Below are 23,076 nucleotides of genomic sequence, written 5' to 3'. Positions count from 1 at the left end.
AGGCTGAATTAGGCCGTAGATCACTTTTGACAGGACTCCGGCCGTCGTTAGAAACGGGAACGAGCTGCTTTCCGGGGTCACGGTCCTGTGGCCGGTCTTTCGGCGGGTGGCAGAAATGCCACCCCCCCCGGCAACAGATTGGTCCAAGAGTGGAGATGCGTAGAAAGCCGAGGGGTGAAACTCCTGAACGGGGCTGTCACAACAATCACAGAGTGGGGCTTTGAATAGAGACGTCTATGTCTTTCGAGTTCTGTGTTTCAGATGTCATTTCCATCAAATATTCAAAGAAGATCAGAGAAAATCATTCATTGCAAAACGATTCTAACCTCTTGATCGTTTTTGACGTGTTGTCATAATAAAGTCATAAACTTTGGATTTTTTACTGGGATTGACCGATTCATAGTTTAAGTGGGAGTAAAACAAGTGGGTTTTAATCTCTTTACTAATTAAAATCTATGCAGATTTGGTAATGCAGCTTGCTTTACTCCGATACCCTTGAGACAAATTAATCATCTGTCATTGGAAAGAGTTTGACACAAGTAATATTCCATCAGTGTTTCCCTGAACTTACAGGTGGAGGAAGAAGAGCATTAATCCGAAACCTACTCAGGTAAATGTAACTAGTTACTACCCACCTCTGCACCAAACACCACATTCAAGACTTCAACATAGATTTTCACAGTAGGAAAGGGTGATAGGAACTTATAGCTGTAATCACAATATTTATATTGATAAAAAGGTTTTATTACTCAGCCTGTTCACCTGTAAATGTATCGCTGTCTACAGTGAAAAGCTCATAAATAAAAACAAACGCCGCTCTAAAATAAATATCATTCAATAGTGCTGTCCATGTTATATACTGCATGTTATAATATTTACTGAGGATTTATTTTTGAAAGCAGGAGTTAAAAGTTTCAAAAGTAAAACTGGTACTTCAAACTAAAACTTCTTTGTAAGCTGTAAATATCATTGCAATAATCAAAGAGATGACCGACGTTTACCACAATAAACAACATAACTGCCGATGTTTCTTTTACAGAACTTCTCCCTTCCATCCGAATGAACTTAATCCATTTTGAAAATAAATAAATTAGCTTTACAAAACACAAATATTTTTGGCAATATGACTGGCATTTTCTATCTATATATGTTTAAAAAACACACACACAACACAGGTCTGTAAAAATGAAATATTTTAATTGGTGGTTTGATGATTCAGTTTTGCAATCATAAGAAAACAAACCCAGAAAGATGCATACATAAGGGAGGCAGAGAGTCTGCTCACCAATTAATAAAACAACAAAAAAACACAAACAAAAACAAATCCCTTTCACACTTTCTTTAACACGTCTTTAAGAGAAGGATGATGATTTGCTTTATTGTCACAAAGGAAACAATGTTAAGACATCAGATAAACATAACGAAATAATATATTTGAGCATAACCTTTTCTCTGGAATGATGTCAGTAAAAAGCTTTTCTTTTCTTTTACACACGCAAACACACGCACTCAGACAAACAGTATTTGATTCAAACCTGATTCACTCAAAACTGGAACGCTTGAAACAAAAATAAACCTCCATACATGGAGAATGGGTTTTTGCCTTTTTGCTCTACACCAACAAACGTTGGACTGGAGCCCAAACACACACCAATGCAAGCCCGGCTCTGATTTAGAAGAAGTTATGGGCAAAATGCCTGAAGCTGCGACGTTTTCAAGTCTCCAGTTCCAAAAAAAAAAAAAAAAAAGACAAAGACGGGGAAGCTGATATGAAAAGGGAGGGTCTCTCCTCCCATATCTGTTTCTCTCTCCCTATTGCATTACTTTAAAAACTGTGCAAAAATGTTCAAACTGGCGATGGATGAGTCCTAATACTTTGCATGATCCCTCTGGTTCTTCTCTCCTTCCCATGATGAATCATTCCTGATTTAAAACCAAGCTGATCACACCACCAAGGCAGGATTCTGTGGTGATTAGCCGAGATTAACGGTCCGGGCTTTAAAAGAAAACCGGTTGCATCATGTTTTCCAAAGACGAAGGAAGCAGGATGCCTGCATCCATCATCTAAATGCAGTTTGAATTACAACACGTAAAAAAAAGCCCGTCTTCTTTCCAGCATACTTTAACATTCCCCTCGGTTTTCCCTCATATTACTCATTTTAATACCGTCTGGAGTCAAAGTATAACAGAGTGTTTGTTGCTTTACGTGAAACGAACGTACGCAGACAGGCAGCGAACATGTCGAGGACATTTATTTCACTATAAACACACGACTTTGCTTTTCGCGAGCAGCTCCCTAAGCGTATCCCATTAGCAAAACACGGGAATAAACCCCCATAAGATTAACTGCCGGTGAACAGCAGCTCGCAATGGTTTTCACACTCTAAACTTTTAGATTCGTCATAAAGGAAACACAAGCGTCAACATTTTTGAGGGGGGATTTCATGTGCTAGACCAAATCAAAGTAATGCACAATTATTAAATGGGAGGAAAAGGACACTTTCTGCAGAGAGCCCGTTGACAGGACAACTACTACTTCTGTGCTCCACACATCTGGACAGAAGAAAGCCGTTGATGAAAGAAAGTCACAAAAGGAAATGAAAGAAGAACATGCAAATATGTACTGATCTGAAGAGACTTAAGGTAAAAGAATTGGAGCGGTAAGTGGTTCAACGAGTCCAGATTGGAGCAGCCAGAATACGAGTGCAGGAAATTTAACATTGCAAAACACAAAGTCTTACCAAGTATTTTTAATCTAGTTTCTCGTGCAAATATCTCCGCATGTTTGAAATAAGAAAAAACTAACTTACTAGTAACTTTTCAGCAGGATGTAGAAGCTCGTTAAGTCAATAATTCCCTAATATTGATGAAAAAATACTAGTTCCACAGGTAGATTATTTCACTTATGGGAAAAATGTCTTGCTATAAATAAAAATAATCTGCTAGCGGAACCAGAACTTTTTCTTCAATCTTAAGAAATTGTCGACTTATTTAATTTTTTGACTCAAAACAACCTGCTGTCATTTGTAAGTTTGTTTTTCTCAAGCGTACCAAGATATTTGCTTTTACATTTGACGCATATCTCTTTTCTTTCTTCACATAATTATGCTCTGCTTTGTGTTGCTCCATCACATAAAGTCCCCCCTCAAAATAAAAAAGTTTTTAGTTCAAGAGTTGTAGTTACTTTCGCAAGGCACTGCAGCCGACACCTCCATGCCTTAAAGTCTGAGATTCACTTAAAATTGGTTTCCAACACAAACCTTGCAGGGAGGGGGGAGAAATAACATAAGATGCGTCTCCAAATATTTTTTGAAGATATCTCAAGCATCTACTTCCCGCAGAGATTAATAAAACGCACACCTGGGGCCAAACCAGCTGCCGGCCGCGTGTCAACATCCAGCCCAATAGTCTGTGGAAACCCAACCTCACTCGAACATGTATCCGCACAGGTAAACAAGCCGGGCCCCATGGGACCGCGGAAGTACCTTTGAAGATACGACCAAGCAGCTGCAAAACGGTTTAAAAAAAATATGAGCGTTTTTTAATTTATTTTTTATTTTCACAGTAAGGTCTGCACGTGGAGGGGTGCAAGGACTGACAGTAACGGGGATATGCTGAGGTTCAAAAGCTGGATTAAAAAGTGCAGATTGGTCATTTCACTGTACAATTAGAAATAGTGTAAAGCTACAGTTGTGGGTTCCGACCGAAACATGGAAAGGAGACAAGAAAAGGACTTGTATGAGTGTGATCTGTCAACAAAAAAAAATAAAAAATAGAAATGGCAAGGTAATTGGTCATGAAACGAGTCGTTCACAAACATCCTCTGTCGGTCATTCTCACTATTTACAAAGGCAAACACCAGTCTGGCTTCCTGTACACACTATATTTACACACTCTCTCTCACACACGCACACACACTCTCTCTCACAAACTCACAAGTAGTCAAAGAAATTACTGTAGTACAATGCAGACTTAATATCTGGCAATAATTATGTTGACTATGATCCAAGTACATAGAGGCACTGCTACCTCGCCCCGTCCGTTCTTCGTGCCGACGAGCTGCAGGTCACCACGGCAACGTTTGCCCTTTAGGAAGGTGGGACAGAGGCTTGCATGAGACGGCTGCTTTTACAACGCAGTCAAGACATAAAAAAAAAAAAAAAAGACAGGAGAAGAAGAAGAGGAAGAGAAGCTAAAATGCCACCCACTACATTAAGAGCTCACATTGCCATGGTGACCGGTAGTTCTCCAGCTCCCATTTCAAGCATTTTTGTCCGAGTTAAGGCTTCCAAAGCGCTTGCCGCTCGCGCTGCACGGTTCCTGGCAACAACCCACAGCACATTCACTCGCTGCCCCCCACCCCCACCCCGCTGCTACTGGTTTCTTCACACCTATGTGAGATTCGGTTCTGTAATTGGCTGTCTTTGCAGGACTCAGATGCACCAAGCGAAAATAAAAAAAAAAAAAGAGAAAAGGCAAAAATAATGAACTTGTTAAAGTGACAGGAGCTTTGGGAACCTTTATCAGACACACTGGCGACACCCTTCCTAAAAGAAGCAAAGGCTTCAGTAATGGCTATGGTCCATTATTCATCTATCCAATCCTTTTTTTTTTTTTGACATATAAAACAATAAAAAAAAAAGAAAAGAAAAGGAATTTTCTTTAGGCAGCAAAGTTGGTCTCAGTGTTATTACAATTTTGCTTTTAAACAAAGCTTAAGGACCAAAACAAAAATAAAAGCATCTTAAAATAATAAGAAGACAACTGTTGCAGGACACATGTATGCTTCATGGATGAAATGGGTGCTTTATGCAAGCGCAGAGCTTTCATTACACAACTTTCTGCAGTTTTTTTTTTTTCTGCTCCCTGATACGGTCTCTAATGCTGCCATACTTTTTATCCTTTGTTCGGAGCTTATCCAGTTTCTCTTGATACGGGAGCATCTGGAAAGGATTGCTTGAATCTCACAGACCTAATTTTCCTTTCCTCGTGCTCCGCTCCGCTCCCGTCTCCTCCGCCGGGCCGCAGAGGGGGCGAGAGACGTGGAGAGGAGAAGCCGGGACGTTGTCAGCAACTTCTAAAAATGTTCCGCTCTCCCTCCGCTCAGGAAGTAACGATGATGGCAGAGACAAAGAAACGAGGAAGATGTGGCAGGGAGGCGAAAGGGCAAGCAGGCGCCGTTAACAACTGGGCGAACCTCAATAATGAGAGTCGATGCAAGCTACCAGCCTCCGGTTGCTATAGCAACCCCCCAAGACTGCGAGTCTTGCGGCCCAGATCTGCGGTAGTCTGCGTTTGGTTGTGGTCTTTGATGGAGGCGGCACTTTCCGCAGATGCACCTCTCTCTCTCTCTCCTCTCTCAGTATGTGTGTGTGTGTGTGTGCGTGTGTGTATATGAGTATGACTTTCACATTATGTATGCATGTCTGTCGTTTGTTCTCGTTCTGTTGCTACCAGCGTTTGATGATCTGGTTCATGTAGTCCTCGGTGGGAAGCCTGGCGCCCGCCTCCTCCGTTCTGCCCCCTTCCTCTCCGTCCTCCCGCTCCTCCCTCTCGCCCCTCTCCCTGTCCCCCTCCTCCAGTGTTGATTGTAAGCTAGCTTGGCCGCGGGAGGGCCACAGGCCGACGCTCAGGCCCAGGCCCTGGCGGCTCTGTTGCATGTGGTTCTTGATGCGCTGCTGCCACCGCTCCTGCTGCCGGGTGTACTGGTAGCGCTGCTGGAACAGGTCCTTGGCGTAGTCGTAGAGCTCCATGTCCAGCTCGTTCAGCTCCTCTATGCGCTGCACCTGTGCAGGAGAGACGAGGTCGCCATTTAATGCCAGATCACAGACAGACATGACCTTAAAAGGTGGAAGAGAGAATCCAGCAAAAAAGATAAAACCAGGGTTTGTACATTTCCAAGGTAAGTTTTCAAGATTTTCCAGCACCGCATTTGAGATAAAAACATTAGACATTAACTAAAGAAGACAGTTTAATCACTAGTTCATTATATACTGCTCATGTCTTGTGATATTATTCTACATTTTACAGCAGAGACAAATAAAATTATATGTTTTGAAATTTGTTTCTTACACTTGACTGGTCCTTGAAAGGTGCTAAAAATGAAGTTTTCTGGAACTTAGAAGTAGGAAACAAAAAGTAATTTCTGCTTCAAATCCTAATTTAAAAGATATCAGTTCTCTGTTCAGAACATTTTTGAACAATTAGTGTTTTATTACTTGTTTAGGCTGTTGCATATTTATACGATGGGAACTTTCTAGCAAAAGAGCAGCCTGCAAAATGCATGTTGCCTTCATTTTACTTAGAAAATAAGTGTGCAGCAACAACACAAGTAAGACAGCAAGAAACAAAATGCAGAATTTAAGTAAATACAAAAAACCCCACAAAAATAAATGGTAGCTGTGTAAACGACTTCTCCATATTAATAAAAAATTGATAAAAGCTGGAGTATAAAAGCTTAGAAGAAGATTTGAGCTCTAACTGAGCTCAAAACTGACAGAAATGACATCAAACATTAACCTCCACATGCAGATGTTTCATCTGTCTGTCCCTGAAACACAAAGTCGTACATGTGTGTCCCGTGAACTCATTTCCATCTCAGCAAGGCTTTTTGTGAAAAAAAATGGCTCTGTCAGAAAGCTGGGAATTGACATTTCGGCTTGCTTTATATTCAAAACGAAGGGACTGGTACGAAGAGACGTTAAGTCATATTATTCAAAGCAAATCTTAAGGTCTTGTTTTCATTTTTGAGAGTAAAGTCCAAGGCAACTCCTATGTTTCTTGTCCAAAGTCCACGGGGCATGTCCAAGACAAATTTCAGTTCCTTCATCAAGTATTTGGGGGAAATGTCTAAACAGAGTCTAAAATCTTTAGCACCAACTCCGAATGAAGGATTCGGCCTATTTAGGGCACTTCCAAGTTGAGTCTTTGAGGGGGAAAACCTGAGTCCTGGAAGGGTAGGCTCAAGCTAAGACTCAGCTTTTTATTCTTACGTCTGAAGTGTTCAAGAGACAAGATCAAGTCAAGTCTTCAAGTCTTGGACTGGCAAGTCCCAAGACCAAGCCAAGTCTTTTTTTCAGCCCAAGACCAGGTCAGGCCTTTGGCATTCAAAGGGCAAAGTGAGTTGTGAATCATTGAGGCAGACGTTCAAGTCAAGGTTCAGGTAATTTTGCTCCATTTCTGTTGTGTTTATGGGACAAGGTCTCAAGTCTTATAATGCTAAGTTTAAGTCAGATACCAAGACTTTGTGGGGCAAGTTCAAGTCATGTCTCCAGTCCCAATTATGACTTAAGCAATTAGTAATAAGTTCAAGTTCAAATCAACTTCCTACAATGTAAAGGACAACTCAGATCAAGTTTATCGTCTTAAGTTCATGATTTGAGCCTTTAGTCCCAAAGACCCGGTGAAGTCTGTGACCAACATGTTCGCGTAAGATCCGAAATCTTTGAGGAATTCAATTCCTTTGACCCAAGTCTCAAGTCTTTTTTGAGTAAATTTAAGTACAATTACAGTGTCAGTGTCGAGTCTCCAACTCTGTGCTCAGAAAGGCAATTAGAGGCAGAGTGGTGATGCCCTCTGAAGGATTAGTGAAAAACTGCTGTTTCCAGGCTCCAAACATTGAACATTTGATCTTACCAATCATTTCTGTAAAGAGTCCCATCAAATGTTCGAGTTGAAAAGTAAAAGTGACCCAAGAACAACCTGATGAAATGGATTTAGCTATAAAGTGGTGAAAAACAAGCTGCTTTTAGCAGGAAACGCTGAGATTTCAGGTGTCCTGGTTTGTAATTCAGGAAATGTGACTGTGGAAACTGGCCATAATTGCAGCCAAGACCTCTAGAGAAAGATGAAACTCAAAGAGCTTGTACTGGCAATGTAGAAACAACAGAAACACAATCACGCGAGCTTGTGCGATGCAGCTGGCTTTGCTGGAATGTGCCATGAGCCGTGCGGAAATCAAATACAGAGGGAGAAATGTGTTTAATTAAGAGAATCCCTTTGAAACCTCTGATCAGCTGTGAGATTGTGATTTGCGAGCAATGTGTGTGAAAACAGAGGGAGGCGACATGTTGCATCCATGTTTGGAAATTAGAGCTTTGGATTGCAGCGTGAAGGACGCCAATGCGAACCCAGATGGCTTTAAGGAGTCAAAGTCTTCATCCATCAGCGAGAGACAATCAAATCATCGAGAAACGAGGTTCAATCAGCCTCGCATGGACTTTGAACTCATGGGGCACTTTTCATGGCTTCACGAAAGAGTTTAGGAGAAATATTGTTTTTTTTTTAAATCTGCAGCCTAGTTATTTGAGAGTAGTCTGTTTCACACAATGGTCTCTGAAATTAGATCTCATAGAAATGCTAATTAAAAAAAAAATTTTTAACAAAAAAATACCACATGCAGACTCCCCACATGCCCTACTCCAAACCATTACAATGAGATCATTTCCTCCTTTTTATGCAAACCATTGGTCCACCTTTTGAGTCTGGCAGCTGTGCATATTTTACTCTCTCTGAGCAGCCTGGTTTGATGTTTAAATCACCACGCCGCAGTGTACCGGAGGTAGGGTTTTTTCTCTCTCGCTCTTTTTTTTTTTTTTGCTGAGAAATTGAGCTTAAGAACGCCCACACTGGGCCAATCAAAGTGTGAAGAACTGGTTTGAAGCCGATGTCTTTTAAACAGTTAAAGTTATCTCAGTCCGTTTCACAGCAATCCACGACCGGAGTGTTTACCTTCTGTCTTCCCGTTCAGACTTTTTTTTTCCTGCATTCATCTCCTCTTCAAGGATATGTTTTCATGTTTTTCTGAGAATATTTACTTTTTTCTTTAAGAGCAGCTCAAATGAAAGGAGTACCTGATTTAATCTCAAAACGCAGACTGCGCTGTTATAATCGCAGTAATTAAACGAGGTAAATAAATTGGACTTGCCTTGGAAATAAAAGTGTGGCAGAAAGCAGTTCAGAGAGATATTTACGCCGGTTGGTATTGGTAATGTGTTGGCGGCACTGACCGTAGCGTTGTCCAGGTCCACCCCTGCAGCCCGGGTGCTGTTGTACTGCATGAAAGGCCTGATGAAGCGCAACCTGAAGGTTCGTTCAAAGAGGAACTGCGTTTTCCTCTGGTACTCTGTGAGTCCGAAGAAGGCCATGTCTCGCAGGTTCTTCTTGGCTGACTCTAGCAGCATCTGGGCCCTCTTCTTCTCTGGAACCGTGGACATGTTGTAGCAGCCGACCAGGCTCAAGTCGGCCAGCATGCGGACCTGTGGGCAGGGGAGCATGTTACCAAAACATTCACTTAGCTCCATCAGTTCTATCCTCATCGCTGAAAAAGGCATTCCCACAGCATGATGCTCCCACCTCTCTGTTTCACAACAGGGATGCGTTCAGAGTGATACAAATAAACAATAACCCATTAAATAATTAGATAGCATGATAAATGAAAACATGCTAGATCATTCCCATTTGCATGATTGTTTTTCTAGTGTCTTTCACTCTCTACCAAAGACTGCTTCAGTCTGGTGCACTGGTCTCAACTAGCCCCTTTTTTGAAGGGAAACATTGTTTACAGACACAGTATCCATTTTATTTGTTTATTTGGTTGTCTTGTTTATGTATTTTGTATATTTAAAATGTCTTCCTGTGCCAGTGTTAAACATTCATTAGGAATTAAAGTTTATTGAGCTTTAACAGGGTGTACCTGTTATGCCATTATCATTACATTACTTGAAAATGGTCTCAAAATAACAGTACAGTTCATCACAGCTTCTGGGACAATTTCTCATGCAAAATTTGTTGATATCTTTTACATAATATTTTGCATGTTTGGCAAATTATACGGCAGCCCAGAAAGACCAAAAAATACAAAAGCCATACTGGAAGTTACACTAGCAACTTTAGCAAAACTACCAATGGGGCATCTTGTAAAAATGTTTCATCTACAGGAGCTCCTTTTTCAGATACAGTCATTGCTCAGCCTGTTATTTTAGGTGGATGAACAGCTTATGTAGTCTTGCTTCTGTTTGTTTACTATTGTTCTCTGAATCATTCTCTGGACACCTGTATTTAGAATTTAAATTACACACATGTTGTTTTATAATAGGCTATCTTCTGAAGGCAGCTAGTTGCATTAGATTTCATTTAGGTGTCAGAGTAATGGGGGTCTGAATATACATTCCCCACTTTTCACCAAGTGTGCTTTTTTCCCCCCACTTGACTATTATGCAATTTCTTTAGTTCAACTCCCTCAGAAAGCGCTCTTCATCGCAAATTCAAGCGCATTTAGTGGATATTGCAAAACAGGAAAATGAGAAAAAGTCCAGCTGACAACATCATGTACACCTTAGCCTGCAGGTTCAACAGGATGAGTCGTGTCTACGGTGCGGATGAAAGTCACAGGGGGCTTAATAAACCCCCCTCAGGTCCAGATGAGATAAGCTGGGCAACACAATGAGGTGGGAGACAGAAATGGCACGAGGTAAAAAAAAAAAAAGAAAGGTGTGAATTTGCTGTTTTTATGGCTAGAGGGCAAACGAGTGAGTGCGCCAAGGTGTGTGAGAGTGTGTGTTTTATACATTATACCAGTCTTTTTTTCAGGAAAGAGAAGAAAAAAAAACTCAAACTAAAGATCAAATTTCCTTTTTTAAGAATATTCAACACATAATCCAATTTTCCAGAGAAAACTCATTTCCTGTGTCGTCATCTTCAAGTGAAACCAGCTGCAGGTGCAGGCTAGCAGGTCATAAATCATGCAACAACTCCCACTCTCCTGGAGCTTAGCCTGTACCATGTTTGTTTTTATTTTTTTTTTATTTTTGCGTTGTTTCACTATACATCAGCTAATTGCTGCGTACCTGTCTGTTGTTGGCCAGGTTGTACGGACAGTCCATGAACTGCTGCAGCGTGCACCCCGACCAGTCGGAGCCTTCGTAGCAGGAAGGCAGCTCTTCGGGCGTCGGGGTTCGGCCATCGCACATGTGCAGGGAGGTTTTCCACGTGGCTCCCCGCTGCACGTGCCTCCACTCGCTGAGGTAGCGGGACACGGGGTCCCTCAGCAGAGTGATGTAGTAAAACTTCCTGTTTGGTGACAAAAAAGGAAGGGAAGATGGAAGGGGGGAAAGATACAGGTAAGAATTAATTTTCATAAAACATTGAAAATGATGTCTGACATCCAGTCAGACATCATTTTCAGTACATTTTATAAATAAGGTGAGATTTCTACAGGAGAACAGAAAGGAAAGGATAAGTAGACGGACAAATGAACAGATGGACTGACAGATCCAGAAATGGAGAGATGGATGCAACATTTAGAGAATGTTATAAGAAAACAGTCTGAAAATTTAAAACCTTATATTAAATTCCAGTTACACAGTTTCCTGTCTGTAAGGATTAGATGATTCTGATCAAACAAACAACCAACCTTGACCAGGAAAGTGAAGAAAGGAAGGATTTTACTTAAAATTCAGGAAACTTATAAACCATCCTCACAGTCCTCTTCATGAGTGTCATAAACAGTGTCTTCAGTCAGAGGCTTCTTCAAATTCAATGCAATACAGACCGCTACAGTACAATAACTCTTTAATTAAATGAGTCGCAATAACTTTTAATTTCACTTTGGAATCAATAAAGTCTTTCTGAATTTGATCAGTTTCTCAATTTTATCGAATCAAGCAGTTTCAACAAATTAAGTTAAAATCACAAAGATCACAGAAACTTCTGCCACAAAAACAGATGCAATTCCGCCACTAGCCATGTGGAGGCACTGTTTGCAAGAGTTTACATTGAAAGTTCATTCTCCACCAGCCCAACTCCAAGCACAGAGACTGAGGTCCTCATATGTTATTTTTATTTAGCAGAAACTGCTTTCTGATGCAGAAAAAGCGTGTGTCTGGAAGACAGGAAGTGGAAGTAAAACCGAGCAGGAAGCGGAGGAGGAGAAGGAGAAAGAGGACACAGTTGATGCGTATCGCAGTGGATGATCGACTCGGCATCAGAGAACCACACCGCGCAGGAAACAGAAAGTTGCTGGCATGAGCACGCCTCCCTCTGCAGCGCGCATCTCCAGGCTGCAAGGCTCGGTGTCTCCAACACCCTTCCTCCTGCTTCACACTGGCGTCGAAACATTACGTCTTTCTCAGAGAGATGACTCACGCGGCATCTTGAGGTTCGGATGGGACCGCTTCTGTGGTGTATGCGTGAGAAGTAATGGTGCGTGGACCGGCCTCGATATCTCTCTGGAGGGGGGAATGGAGGGGACACTCCCACTTGAGTGGAAACCTTTCCAGGTCCCAACACTCGCGCTAATTACTGCGGTCCAATCAGTCAACGCATCCTCATTAACGACGCACGCACAGAACTTTAATGTGGATTGGTTATGGTTCAGTATGAGCTCGCCGGCTCTGACGTTTCTGGGGGAAGGACGCGGGCCAGGAAGATGCTGCCTTCCTCCCCGGCACGCAACAAGTCAGAGGAATGTTTGCAGAGGGAATTTTTTGTGCTGACAGGACTTGATGTAGTCTGTTGGCTTAAACAAGCAGACCCCCCGCCCCCACCACCTCACACAGACAGACTTGTATGCTTTTAACGCTACGGTGCCTTGCACGTCTTCATATTTTGTTACATTACAACCACGGAATTTAATTCTGGATGGAATAACTACGCAATTGGATTGAAAATCATTCATGGTTTGTTAGGTTTTACGACTGATAATCATTGCAAGTGTTTACATCCGGTAACTAAAACTGAGTCCATAATGTTTGGAATATAACACACGGTTCATTCAGATTTATAAGAAACAAAATTTCAAGCCCTACAACAGGCTATTAAGGCTTAGACTTTGACTAGGCCATTCTAAAACATGAGTATGCTTTACAATATCACACATCCACAATCATAACATCGTGGATGTGTGATTAGTCTCGCCTGAAAGTGAACTTTTTGTTCAGATTCTTTTAACAATGGTTGTCTTCTTGCAGTTCTTGCAAGAAGACAAAACAGAAGATTCATAGATACACAGCTAATTCTTATTCATATCAACATATTCTCTCCTGGCTGTCATTGGTCTTCTGCTCATCCCAACCAGCCACACCTTTGTCTGTGAACACATGTAAAGCTGAATGCCACATTAAGGAGTCTGCAAGGGTGGAGTGCCTTTTATCGTAATCCTAGTTTGCTTCTGTTAATCTTTAGTTATGAAGGTAAGTTATTATCATTTGGTTTATTTGTTTTAAATAGGTAAGCTTGGTTTATATATTTCAGGATGGATCATCTTCATGTTATGATCTGGCCACCCAAAGACATGTCAGAACGTGAACTCTGTTTACTAAATAGGCGACTTCCAGCAAGCAACTGGTTGCACTGGATTCTATATGTGGGTGTTCGAGTAAAGAGGATTGGAACTCCACATGCATGACTTTGTGTTGGTCTCTCCCTTAAAATCCAACCTAGAAAAATGCAATGATGTTTGTGGTTGGACATGATGAAATGTGAAAACGGCAGAAAAAGAGTGACGCGCAAACAGTAGCCGTTTCTCGGTATTGGGGGGGGGGAGGGGGGAACAAAAAAAAAGATTGGGTAGATCCTGGTCAGAGCTTTTCCTGGTAGCTCAAGCGGCAGCAAAATAAACCCCAACCTGATTTGGCATGAGAGAAGGCTTGATCCATGCAAATGAAACAAATGAAGTAGCGGCAGGGGGATCACGGACAATAAAACGACTAAAGCTTCAATCCGGTGGCAGCTGGGAGGATCCCGGACAACCAGCCCAGACGGACCCTCAATCCCCGAGCATAGAGACGAGTTTCCAAACTCTCAATCCCATCAACCTAAACCTAAAATCCCATCCTACTACCCCCTTCACCTCCATGTCTAATAAAAAAAAAAGAAGAAAAAAAAAGCCCAGCCGAACCGGAGCCTGCAGGAGATCGGGGGTACATTATGGAGATTCCTATGATGACATTATCAGCATTCTTAACACTCCCCAGAGTGCCGTGTGTGTTTGTGTGTCAGTTCATGAGCCTGCTGTGGGTTTCAGAGCAAGAATACGCCTATTAAATCAGTGATGACATTTCCCCCCTCTTGGCTCCCATTCCACAAAAAAAGAGAAAAAAAAATCATGGTGCTGTTTGGGCCTCGCTACACAGACTGGAAGAAAGCGAGAGAGACAGAAAGAGAGAGAGAGAGGGAAAGAGAGGGGGTAAAAAACAGAGAGGAAGACAGGAAAAAGAAAAAGTACGAAGGAGGCGGCGGAAGAGAATTTCAATTAGTTTTTTTCTAATACTGTGAAAGCAGTGAGGGCCCCGAGCCCAAGTGATTTATCAAAGTTATGGCTCTCACTATAATGAAGGCTCAGGCATATTACCACACTAAATAAATAAATAACATGCACGCAAACCCACTCACACACACACGTAAGCAAGCAAGCCTCCCCGTCGTGTCTGCTGGGTCAGACAGACTGCAGAGCCGGTGTCGTGGAGGCTTTCTCGCCTGGGAAAGATCTAAATGTCTGGCCTTGGACTTAGATCCCTTTGTAATGAGGTTTTAACCCACAAACATCCACTCGCTCACCAGGAAAGTCTGCTCCCAATCACTCAAACACACACACACTTCCTCCTTGAAAGGCGGCGGAGCGTTACAGCAGATATTTCACCACGACGACAGGTGATCTCGCCTGTCAATTTAACCTCAAAGCTAATACGCAGCGCTCTTTGAGTCTCACTGTACACATTTAGGAACATCAGCGTCTGGCTGAGCGCGGGAATTTGCAGTCGGGGCACAGCACCCTGTATCGCCCTCTCCCAGACTATATTTACGTGCCGCACATTTTTCATTAAGTCTCCCAAGAAAGAAAAAAAAAAAGAATAAACAAACGAAATAAACGCAGAGTACCAGAGCAGCATAAAACCTCACACATCAAATATCAAAAGAGTGCGTTCATTGGCTTATTGATTCAACCCATCAGACTAATTGTGTGAGGGAGCTGGAAGGAAACAAAAATCAAATCTTTGGTTAGGTGTGATGAGGCTATTGACTGGAGCATTGCCAAGCTGGAGTAGAGAAGACAACTGTTTTGGCTTTTGTCTCACTTTTTCTATTTCTTTTTCCCCGTTGATAATTTTTAACGAATTTGGCACTGAGTGTAAGCGTGCCATGGCGCCATTTAGAGCAAAAAAGAAAGGAAAAAAACAAACAAAAACTACCATGGATTCGCCTCAATTTCTTCATCTGAGGGCTTTTTGCCCTCCTTCTCTCACCAATGCTGCACTTCTATGTGTTGTAAAGAAGTGAGAATTAGTTGCTTCTGTGCTTTGCTTCTTACATCATCAGCACTAATAAATGGCAAAAAAAAAAAGTACAAAAAAAGAGCAATAAAAATTGCTGAAGAAGTTTTGGTGGTGCCTAGGGCTGGGTCATAAATTGTTTTTAGCAATTCATCAAATTGTCTGTTTTTGAAGATTTAATTTGTGAAAAAAAATCTCTCTCTTTCTCTCTCTCTGACATCCATCTTTTTTGACAAGTAAATTCTACACCCATCTATTTACTTGGACTTTGAATTCAGGTCAAGTCAAATTACAGATGACTGAAATAAAATCCAGTTTTGAACATATTTTCTCTCTTTTGTAATTTCTTTTTAAGACAAGAAAGCAAGAAAAAAATTGATCAAATGAGATTTGGTAAAATCAAATCAAATTTGATTTTTAAAACATAATGGCCATTAGTAATGGTGGAGTTTAAACACCATCATGCCATTTTAAAATAGTGGTTCTGGTCCAATAACAATCAGATTTAGTTTTGACCAATCACTGGTTGACTTCCTACCTATGCAATTATCTAACTATGAAATATTGGGCCTTTATTTTGAAGGGCAACCAGCAATCACTTTTCATCACTAGCGTCGTATGCTTTGTCATTTGGAATCTACTTCTGTGATAGCCAAAATAAATTAAGGCAGGAGTAAATAAACTTTATTTTTAAAGTAAATTAGAATACCTTTTTTTCTGGATTAAACCTATCGAGGATTTGAATTGTTAACTTACCCATTAAAAAGTGAGACTCCCATTTTGAAAAGTGTTTGAGGTTTAGTTTAGTTAGATATCGGAGACAGATCTGGCACGCAGCAGAGTTGGCACGTAGTTTCGTTTCTCAGCTAGTAATGAAAGTCAAGCGTTTGTTTCCTCTATAACCTTTCCTCTTGTTTTAAACACCAGAAACAAGCTCTAAATAGATATTTTATAGAACTATATATGCCACTGTTGAAATTGTTAGATAATTTCTCACATCTGCAATTTGCACTGAATTTTATATGCACCAGAGGCCATATTTAATAAAAACGGTGGCTGTTTGTCAAGCTCCGACTTTTCTAAATTAAATTCCGACTGTATTGGATGTCCTTGCTTTATTTTTGGCTGGAAACTTAGAAAATGTGACTTTCAAGTACAGAAAACCCCCAAAAAACTAACTAATCACGAAACACTTCTTAAAACATTTTCACATAAAAAAAAAAAAAACAAAGTCTCTACAAAACAGGCGACGTTCAAAAACAGTAGATCGTATCAGGATAATGTCCAAACTGGAGCGGCAGCAAGTCTCAATATTCTCAATATATGTTCTATTTTTTTTTTTTTTATACCAACCAAAAAAAAAAAATTATAAAAATTTGACATTTTCTTCAATAATGACAAAAGATTATGTTTAAAAAATTGTGATCACAAAGGATGGATTAGACAAAGCCTTCCCACGCACCGAATCGCTCTCCACTCATCGCAACGCTACAGACAGCACCTGTAAAACACCGCAAACATAAACAGCAGAAGCTTTAACACAAAAATTGCCATGACCGGCCTTTTAATGCCGATGCAGCTCATATTTTACAACGGCCATGTTTACGTGATGTGTCTGAGCGTTATCAAGAGGAAACACACAGCAGCTGGTGCTGTTGTGGTCCCAGAGTGCCTGCAGAAAATGAGCCAGTTTCCTGTGGGCCACAAATCACCAGTTTTACCACGTCTCTTTAACCTCACTTCCCTCCCGCTTAAATCTTCCACCTTCTCTCGTTAGACCTTCTTCGGTCCGTCAAAAGCTTCGTCTTACATTTGAACCAGAAGTCTGGATGCCGCAACTAACGCGGCCCAATAAATATTCAAATCGAGTCAGTTTTACATGAAATGGTTCCTATTTTTAAATTAAAGTGTAGCTATACATGAAGCAACAAGGGAACCAAAGGAAGCACAGCTGCTGGTTAAGAGCTGCAATACACTAGAGACAGAAAAATCTATGTTTCCTAAGGCAACTCAGGAGGGGAAAGAAAAAAAATATAAATTAGAGACCTTAAATAAAAGGTTATGGTTTGTACACATTCTCATGTAAGCACCCAGACACACAAAAACAGAGACGCCAACTGCACCCCGCTGTGCAGAGCGGCTATGATTTATTAATAGTCCACGGATGTTTGTTGAAACCAGATCTGCTCGACAAAATAGATTTTCTTTTTCCCGCCTCTAAAAATGGAACCCTGGACTCAATCGAAACAGGGAAAGGAAAAAAGAAAAAAGCAATGAGGAAGATACAGGTTTGTCACCTGAATACAAAAAGTTTAAACAATGACATTTGCAGAGAGGGGGAGAGCAATGGTGCAAGCGCAGAGATACAAGTGGAACAAACGAAAGTCCAGAGAACACAGGTTGAATGGTTTTTGGAGAAATATACTAAAAAATGTGTCTGGAAACTGAGAATAATGACACAATTATGGGGTTCAGTGTCGCTGTGGGAAAACATCTCCACTGAGGAATCCGGTAAATTAGAATCAGACTGTAAACAAGCCCCAAGCCAATTTGTGAGTGAAGTCTCCTTATTGGGGTTTAAGGACTTGTGTGTCTCCACCCTGTTTGCGGAGGCTCAGATGGATCCAAAGTATGCGACAGAATGTTAGGAGAAGATGGGCAGCGTGTCAGAACACGAAGCTCTGCAGACAGTAGCGAAATCCTTCCTCTTTTCTCTGTTTGCCGTCAACACACCGGCTAAGAGAGTACAAACATCTCACCATCTCTGTGAAAATGACCCCTTATGGCCCATCCTCACCCTCCGGCCTCCTTCCTACTCCTGTGTCCTTTCCTCCGAACAGACACGCCATCATTTCATCCTGAGCATCCTGGGCAGCTCTGCCTCACAATGACCTCCTGAGACGGACAGAAACAAGTCGTCCAGATCAGCTGTGTTCTCTAACTAGGTCTTCCTAGATGTATCGCCTCTCCATTTGTTAGCTGATCAATAACAGCCTCAGGATCCAGACTGGCTGCCTTTGTAATGTGGACTTAAAGCATTGAAGGCATGCTACACCAGATGGGAGGACAAAGACAGACAAGGAGTTAGAGGGACTAGGAGTGAGAGGAGTCAATGTTGAGAGCAGAGTGATGCTCTGGTTGAATACGGGGACAGGAGTGGACATTTTCCATGTTTTAGCTGAAAGCAGGAAGGCTTTAAGGTTACGCAATCTGTTTCATCCAACAAAAGTTAATTAAAATAGGCATCAATGTGTGCCAATGCAGGATAGAACATAACTATGTAGCAGCAAAGTGGGTATTATCACTATGATTAATTAATCTGGCAAGTTGCTATAGTTTAGATTATAAATTGCAAAACTTTGAAAGCCTAAAATACTACTTATTATGTTGACAATACCCTCTAAGCCAAAAGAACAGCACATTATTGGACCAGAGATCGGGATCGGCCATTTTCCCTCGATCAGCTCTGAGTGTCCATCTGCAAATTAAACACTGAAACTTCTGGATTTTCAACATATATGCTCTCGTGCAACTTTGACGCACTTTTTTTTTTGTATATTTAACAAGAATTTGAAATGATAGAGAAGTATTTATGTAATTTTGTCTTTAAAACTACTACACATTAAAGGATGTTTCTCTTAAATGTTAGAATCCTTAGAGAAAAAAACAAAACTGGACGTGATTGAGTCAGACCCAAAAATGTAGAAATGGGTCGGATTAGTGTGTTTCAAAAAAGATACTCATCCTAAAGCAGCGGCCTCCAACTACTTCCTTTAGATTTACGCTCATCTGCTTTCCTCGAGCGGCTTGTTCTTTAGTCTTTCCCGTTTTGAAGAGTGGCTAAGAGAAACAGGTCTCTGTCATGTTATATTGAGATTGTGGATTACTAATTACATTTTTTTCTCATTTAATTTAAAAAAGTAAAGCTTAAACTGTCAAAATTACACAATAAATATTTAATATTTTTTTAAATTTTTAAATGTAAACCTGACTTAAACATTTTAAAAAATACATATGAATAAATAAAAGATTAATTTATTTTAACGTCTTTTACACATTTTAAAACACTATTTTGAATGTAATCTTTTTTTTGCCAACTTTTAAACAAGACACTTAATGTTAAATAAAAACACTGGTTTTATCGTTAACACAATTAGCTTCCATTGTTTTCAATGTGGTTAAACATTGAACAGGAAATGACAATTTTAGCTGTGACAAAATTGTGACCTATCGGGTTAAGACTTTCCAGCTTCAGGCGTTTTGTTTACGGGTCCCTAAATGAACCGCCTTCCCCTTTAGACAAAAAAGTAATTAATTTCAACCCAAGACTGAGAATGTCCGGAGCCCCTGCAGGCACCAACAAAGTCTTCACGGGTGCACCTCTCTGCATGTAAGGTATTCCCACCAAAAAAAATAAAAATAAAATATGCAAGTCGGCCGTGGAAGCAAGAGTTGCCAAGCGACCATAACTAAAAGAGCGTGTGAAAACTTATCTTATGCCATGAGTGCAAGATAACAACACGGCTCACTGCATTTTAGCGCAAAAGCCTCCTTTGCGTGAGTACAAGTCGGAGCAGAGCAGCACACGGGGGAGAGAAAATGCACATCGGATGGAAACGCGGCCGACAGTTTGTTGTGGGGGTCCAGTTCAGGATCGTGCAAAAACAAAGTGAGGCCAGGAGAGAGTGCGAAAGGGGGGAGGGAATCCCCTGAGTGCAAAGCTATGTACAGCAGGAATGCCTGGCCGCCTGTTCTCTCATGTAACTAGACTGGCAAGAGCCCAGATAGCTGTCTAACAGAGAGTGAGAGGTCTGCAGAGAATAAGATGGATGAGCTGGGAAGAGGATTTCACAAGTAATCACCCGTCATAATTCAGAAGTGTTTTTACAGTTTTAAATTGAGTGTCCCGGAAAGGGCTGGAAAAACTGACGGCATGACAATACATCAGCTGACTGTATCCATTTCTAGAGCTGTAAGGAAGTTTGTCACAGTGTTTAGAATGGCGGTGTTGATTCATTTTCTGTGAAATGGCAGGAAAAGGTATGAGATGTTTAAAGGAAAATATCTAATCTTATGCTATGTACTCAAAATAATCTGACTTCTGTCCACATTATGTAAGAAGATGGTGGGGGGAAAAAATCACTGTTGAGTAACTACACAGACCTTTTACAAAATATTAATTTCATTTTCGTCACTATGACACAAGGTACACAAAGTGTCGGAAAAGCAGGGATTGTTATTGTTATTTTGGATCCTCCGACACAAGCAGTTTTCCAGAACTTTCTCATTACCTCGAGCAGCTGTGCACAGGAATGCAAATGTACACACCAGTGGGAGACCGTGGACCGTATCCAACCAGTTCTGTAATGCAAAGACAGCGTGATCCCTGATAAAACCCGTGTGATAAAACTGGACATGGACCAAATTCACTTCCAATCACTCATGCACTGGAGATTGGAAATGAAAACAACAAAACAGGGAGGTGAGACTGAACTTAAACGCGTGCAGTAGTACCATGGCGGACTGTTGTGCATCTGCCTTGTGTTTTGTCAAAACTCGCCTATCTTGTTGTTAATTTATTACCCGTTTTTGAGGGATGCAGCAAAAGGAACTCTGAAGTGCATAAAGGTGTCAACAAATACCAGCTGCGCCCTTAGAAGGAAAAAAATGACTCAAATAAGAGCCGTTCCACGTGCAGGCACTGTAAAACTAAAAATATTTTGAAACGGTACAAACACGAGGAGCCGCGCTGCACGGCTCCAATTAGAGGTGGAAGAAAACACATCTGATCCTTCTCTGATTAATACATCTGATTAATATTTCTCTCCGTTGTATGCGTTGAAACCCTAAAGGACAAATTCACAAATGGATAGTCTGCATTACTGTGTGCTGCGGGGTTAATGAGATACAAACCGTCAAAAGTGTAAATAAAAACCTAATCTTCACAACTTGTATACATTCAACCAGGTTGGAAACAAAACTTGAACTTGAACCCATTAACTGCCAACAAGGCCGTTTTTTTGTTGTTGTTCTACATGAGACCACAATCTCATGTATTGGCTATAAGGAGCAAGATTTTCAGAGAGAAGCATTTTCTTTCAAAGGAAATGTCCAGAGCTGGCTCAGATATTGCAAAACCTCATGGGAGAATGTGTTATTGTGGTTTGGGCAACAATTTCAAAAAGGTATGTTTGCTCAGAAACAACACAGGAGAGAGGGGAGCGTCATGTCAGCAATAAAACTTGATGGTGGTTTTTCAGATGGAACAGTTTATTAAAAATATATACACCATCCGGTTTTGACCTAAAACCTTCAGGTGTGTGTGGCTGGAAAGATGAAGATGGATTTCATTTTCCAGGATGAATATATAGGATGCTGTATTTGTTTTTTATTCATCCAAAGGTGCTTCAACATGGTGTAAATTAGGGATGGGAAATCAGTGTGTCACTTGTCATTATCATGAACTTATATTGTGATTTAAGGAGCAATTAATGGTGTTTGACTCCCCAAAAACTGGCAGCATCTGCGCCATTATTAATGTTGTTCATGTGTTGGTTTCTTGAAAGGACCAGTAAATACCAATCTATTTGAAAATGTGAACATAGGCAGTTATTATGTGCTGTTTAGTAGTTATTACTTATGTCTGTCAGGGTTTCACTGTGGGCAGGAAAGTTTTAGAATACTTTTATTGCATCACAAGTATTTTCATTTTCCGACTGATTTGTTGGATTTTTGCAGTTGATTTTACAGGATAAATATCAAATTATATATATTAAAAAGTGGAAATCATAGACTTTACATCTCAGAAATCTGGCACTTTATCAGCAGTGTGCAGACATTTTTTCAAGAGTCTCAGTATTTGCTATGAGATACAAACAAAAACAAAAAAACGCATGCGAAAACAAATTTGTCAAAGCTTTTTCTTGTAATTACGCTGAGAGACAAACCAGGAGCAAGAAGCAGCGGGTCGTTTGAGTGAACACAAATCCACCTGATATCCCAGAAATCCCCTGCACCCGGCATCATGTTCATCCGTCTCCTGTAGCCGAGGTCAAAGCAATCATTTTGCAAACACGCCGACATGCGAGTATGCTTTACGCACACCGCCACGCCCAGTCCCCTCTCGCACACACACCTGCATGTCATGACATAATCCTTGCAGTAAGGGGCGATGTCAGATTTTCGGGAACATCCGAAACCGCTCGCTTAGTGCGAAGAGGGGAAACTATCAAGAGAAAAGGGGTGAGGAATAAGGGAAAGGAGGAGACACGATGTGGAGTTTGGGGGCAATTAAAAGGCTGGGTAACGAGGCTAATGAGTAGACAGGTGGCCCTATTACAGAAGCAGCCGAGCACACTCATTAACACGCTGAAAAACTCACAAAACCTTCCCTGTGGCTGGGATTAGTGTGTGTGGGACCCTTTATTTCCCCCGTTGATCAGTCGTCATGTACGAGACAGGAGGCAACAGGGTGGTTTCTGTGTCTTCGCATTGTGTTTGAGTGCAAGACTTGAAGCTGGAGTGTGAAATTGGACAGATGAGGCAGTTCAAACCTCCCCGCCATACACACCAAACACACACAAACACACACACACACAAGGGTAGCCTCCACAATGCTCTCTTGCATCTATATTTCCATGTGTGCTTAAGAGTAAGCACTTGCATGTAGGAATAAACAGGATAATGAGATCTTGCTGAGCCAGTAACTGTTGTGGATAGCATGCGAGAGCCTCAGAGAGGGGAAAAAGACAGCAGCAGCAGCAGAAGTAAGGGTTTTTTTTTCACCCCTTTTGATGAGAATGCATTT

At 41.1% G+C, this 23,076-nt stretch overlaps 1 protein-coding gene across 1 annotated transcript in view; it reads right to left on the bottom strand.

Annotated features, from left to right (window-relative positions):
* Positions 1-1,178: 1,178 nt before the first annotated feature.
* Positions 1,179-23,076, bottom strand: part of hs6st1a (heparan sulfate 6-O-sulfotransferase 1a) — a 66,519-nt gene continuing 44,621 nt past the window's right edge. The window contains exons 2-4 of the mRNA XM_014999763.2: positions 10,848-11,070; positions 9,009-9,257; positions 1,179-5,786 (exon numbers count right to left, since the gene is read on the bottom strand). Of these exons, the coding sequence (XP_014855249.1) occupies positions 5,451-5,786; positions 9,009-9,257; positions 10,848-11,070 (808 nt within the window). The 3' untranslated portion in view covers positions 1,179-5,450. The remainder of the gene's footprint in view (positions 5,787-9,008; positions 9,258-10,847; positions 11,071-23,076) is intronic.

Source organism: Poecilia mexicana, unplaced genomic scaffold, assembly GCF_051168715.1.
Source record: "Poecilia mexicana isolate PSO_F unplaced genomic scaffold, ASM5116871v1 scaffold_22, whole genome shotgun sequence".
Taxonomy (NCBI): domain Eukaryota; kingdom Metazoa; phylum Chordata; class Actinopteri; order Cyprinodontiformes; family Poeciliidae; genus Poecilia; species Poecilia mexicana.
The sequence above is the reverse complement of the archived record's forward strand: the minus strand, read 5'-3'. Positions and strand labels throughout refer to the sequence as shown.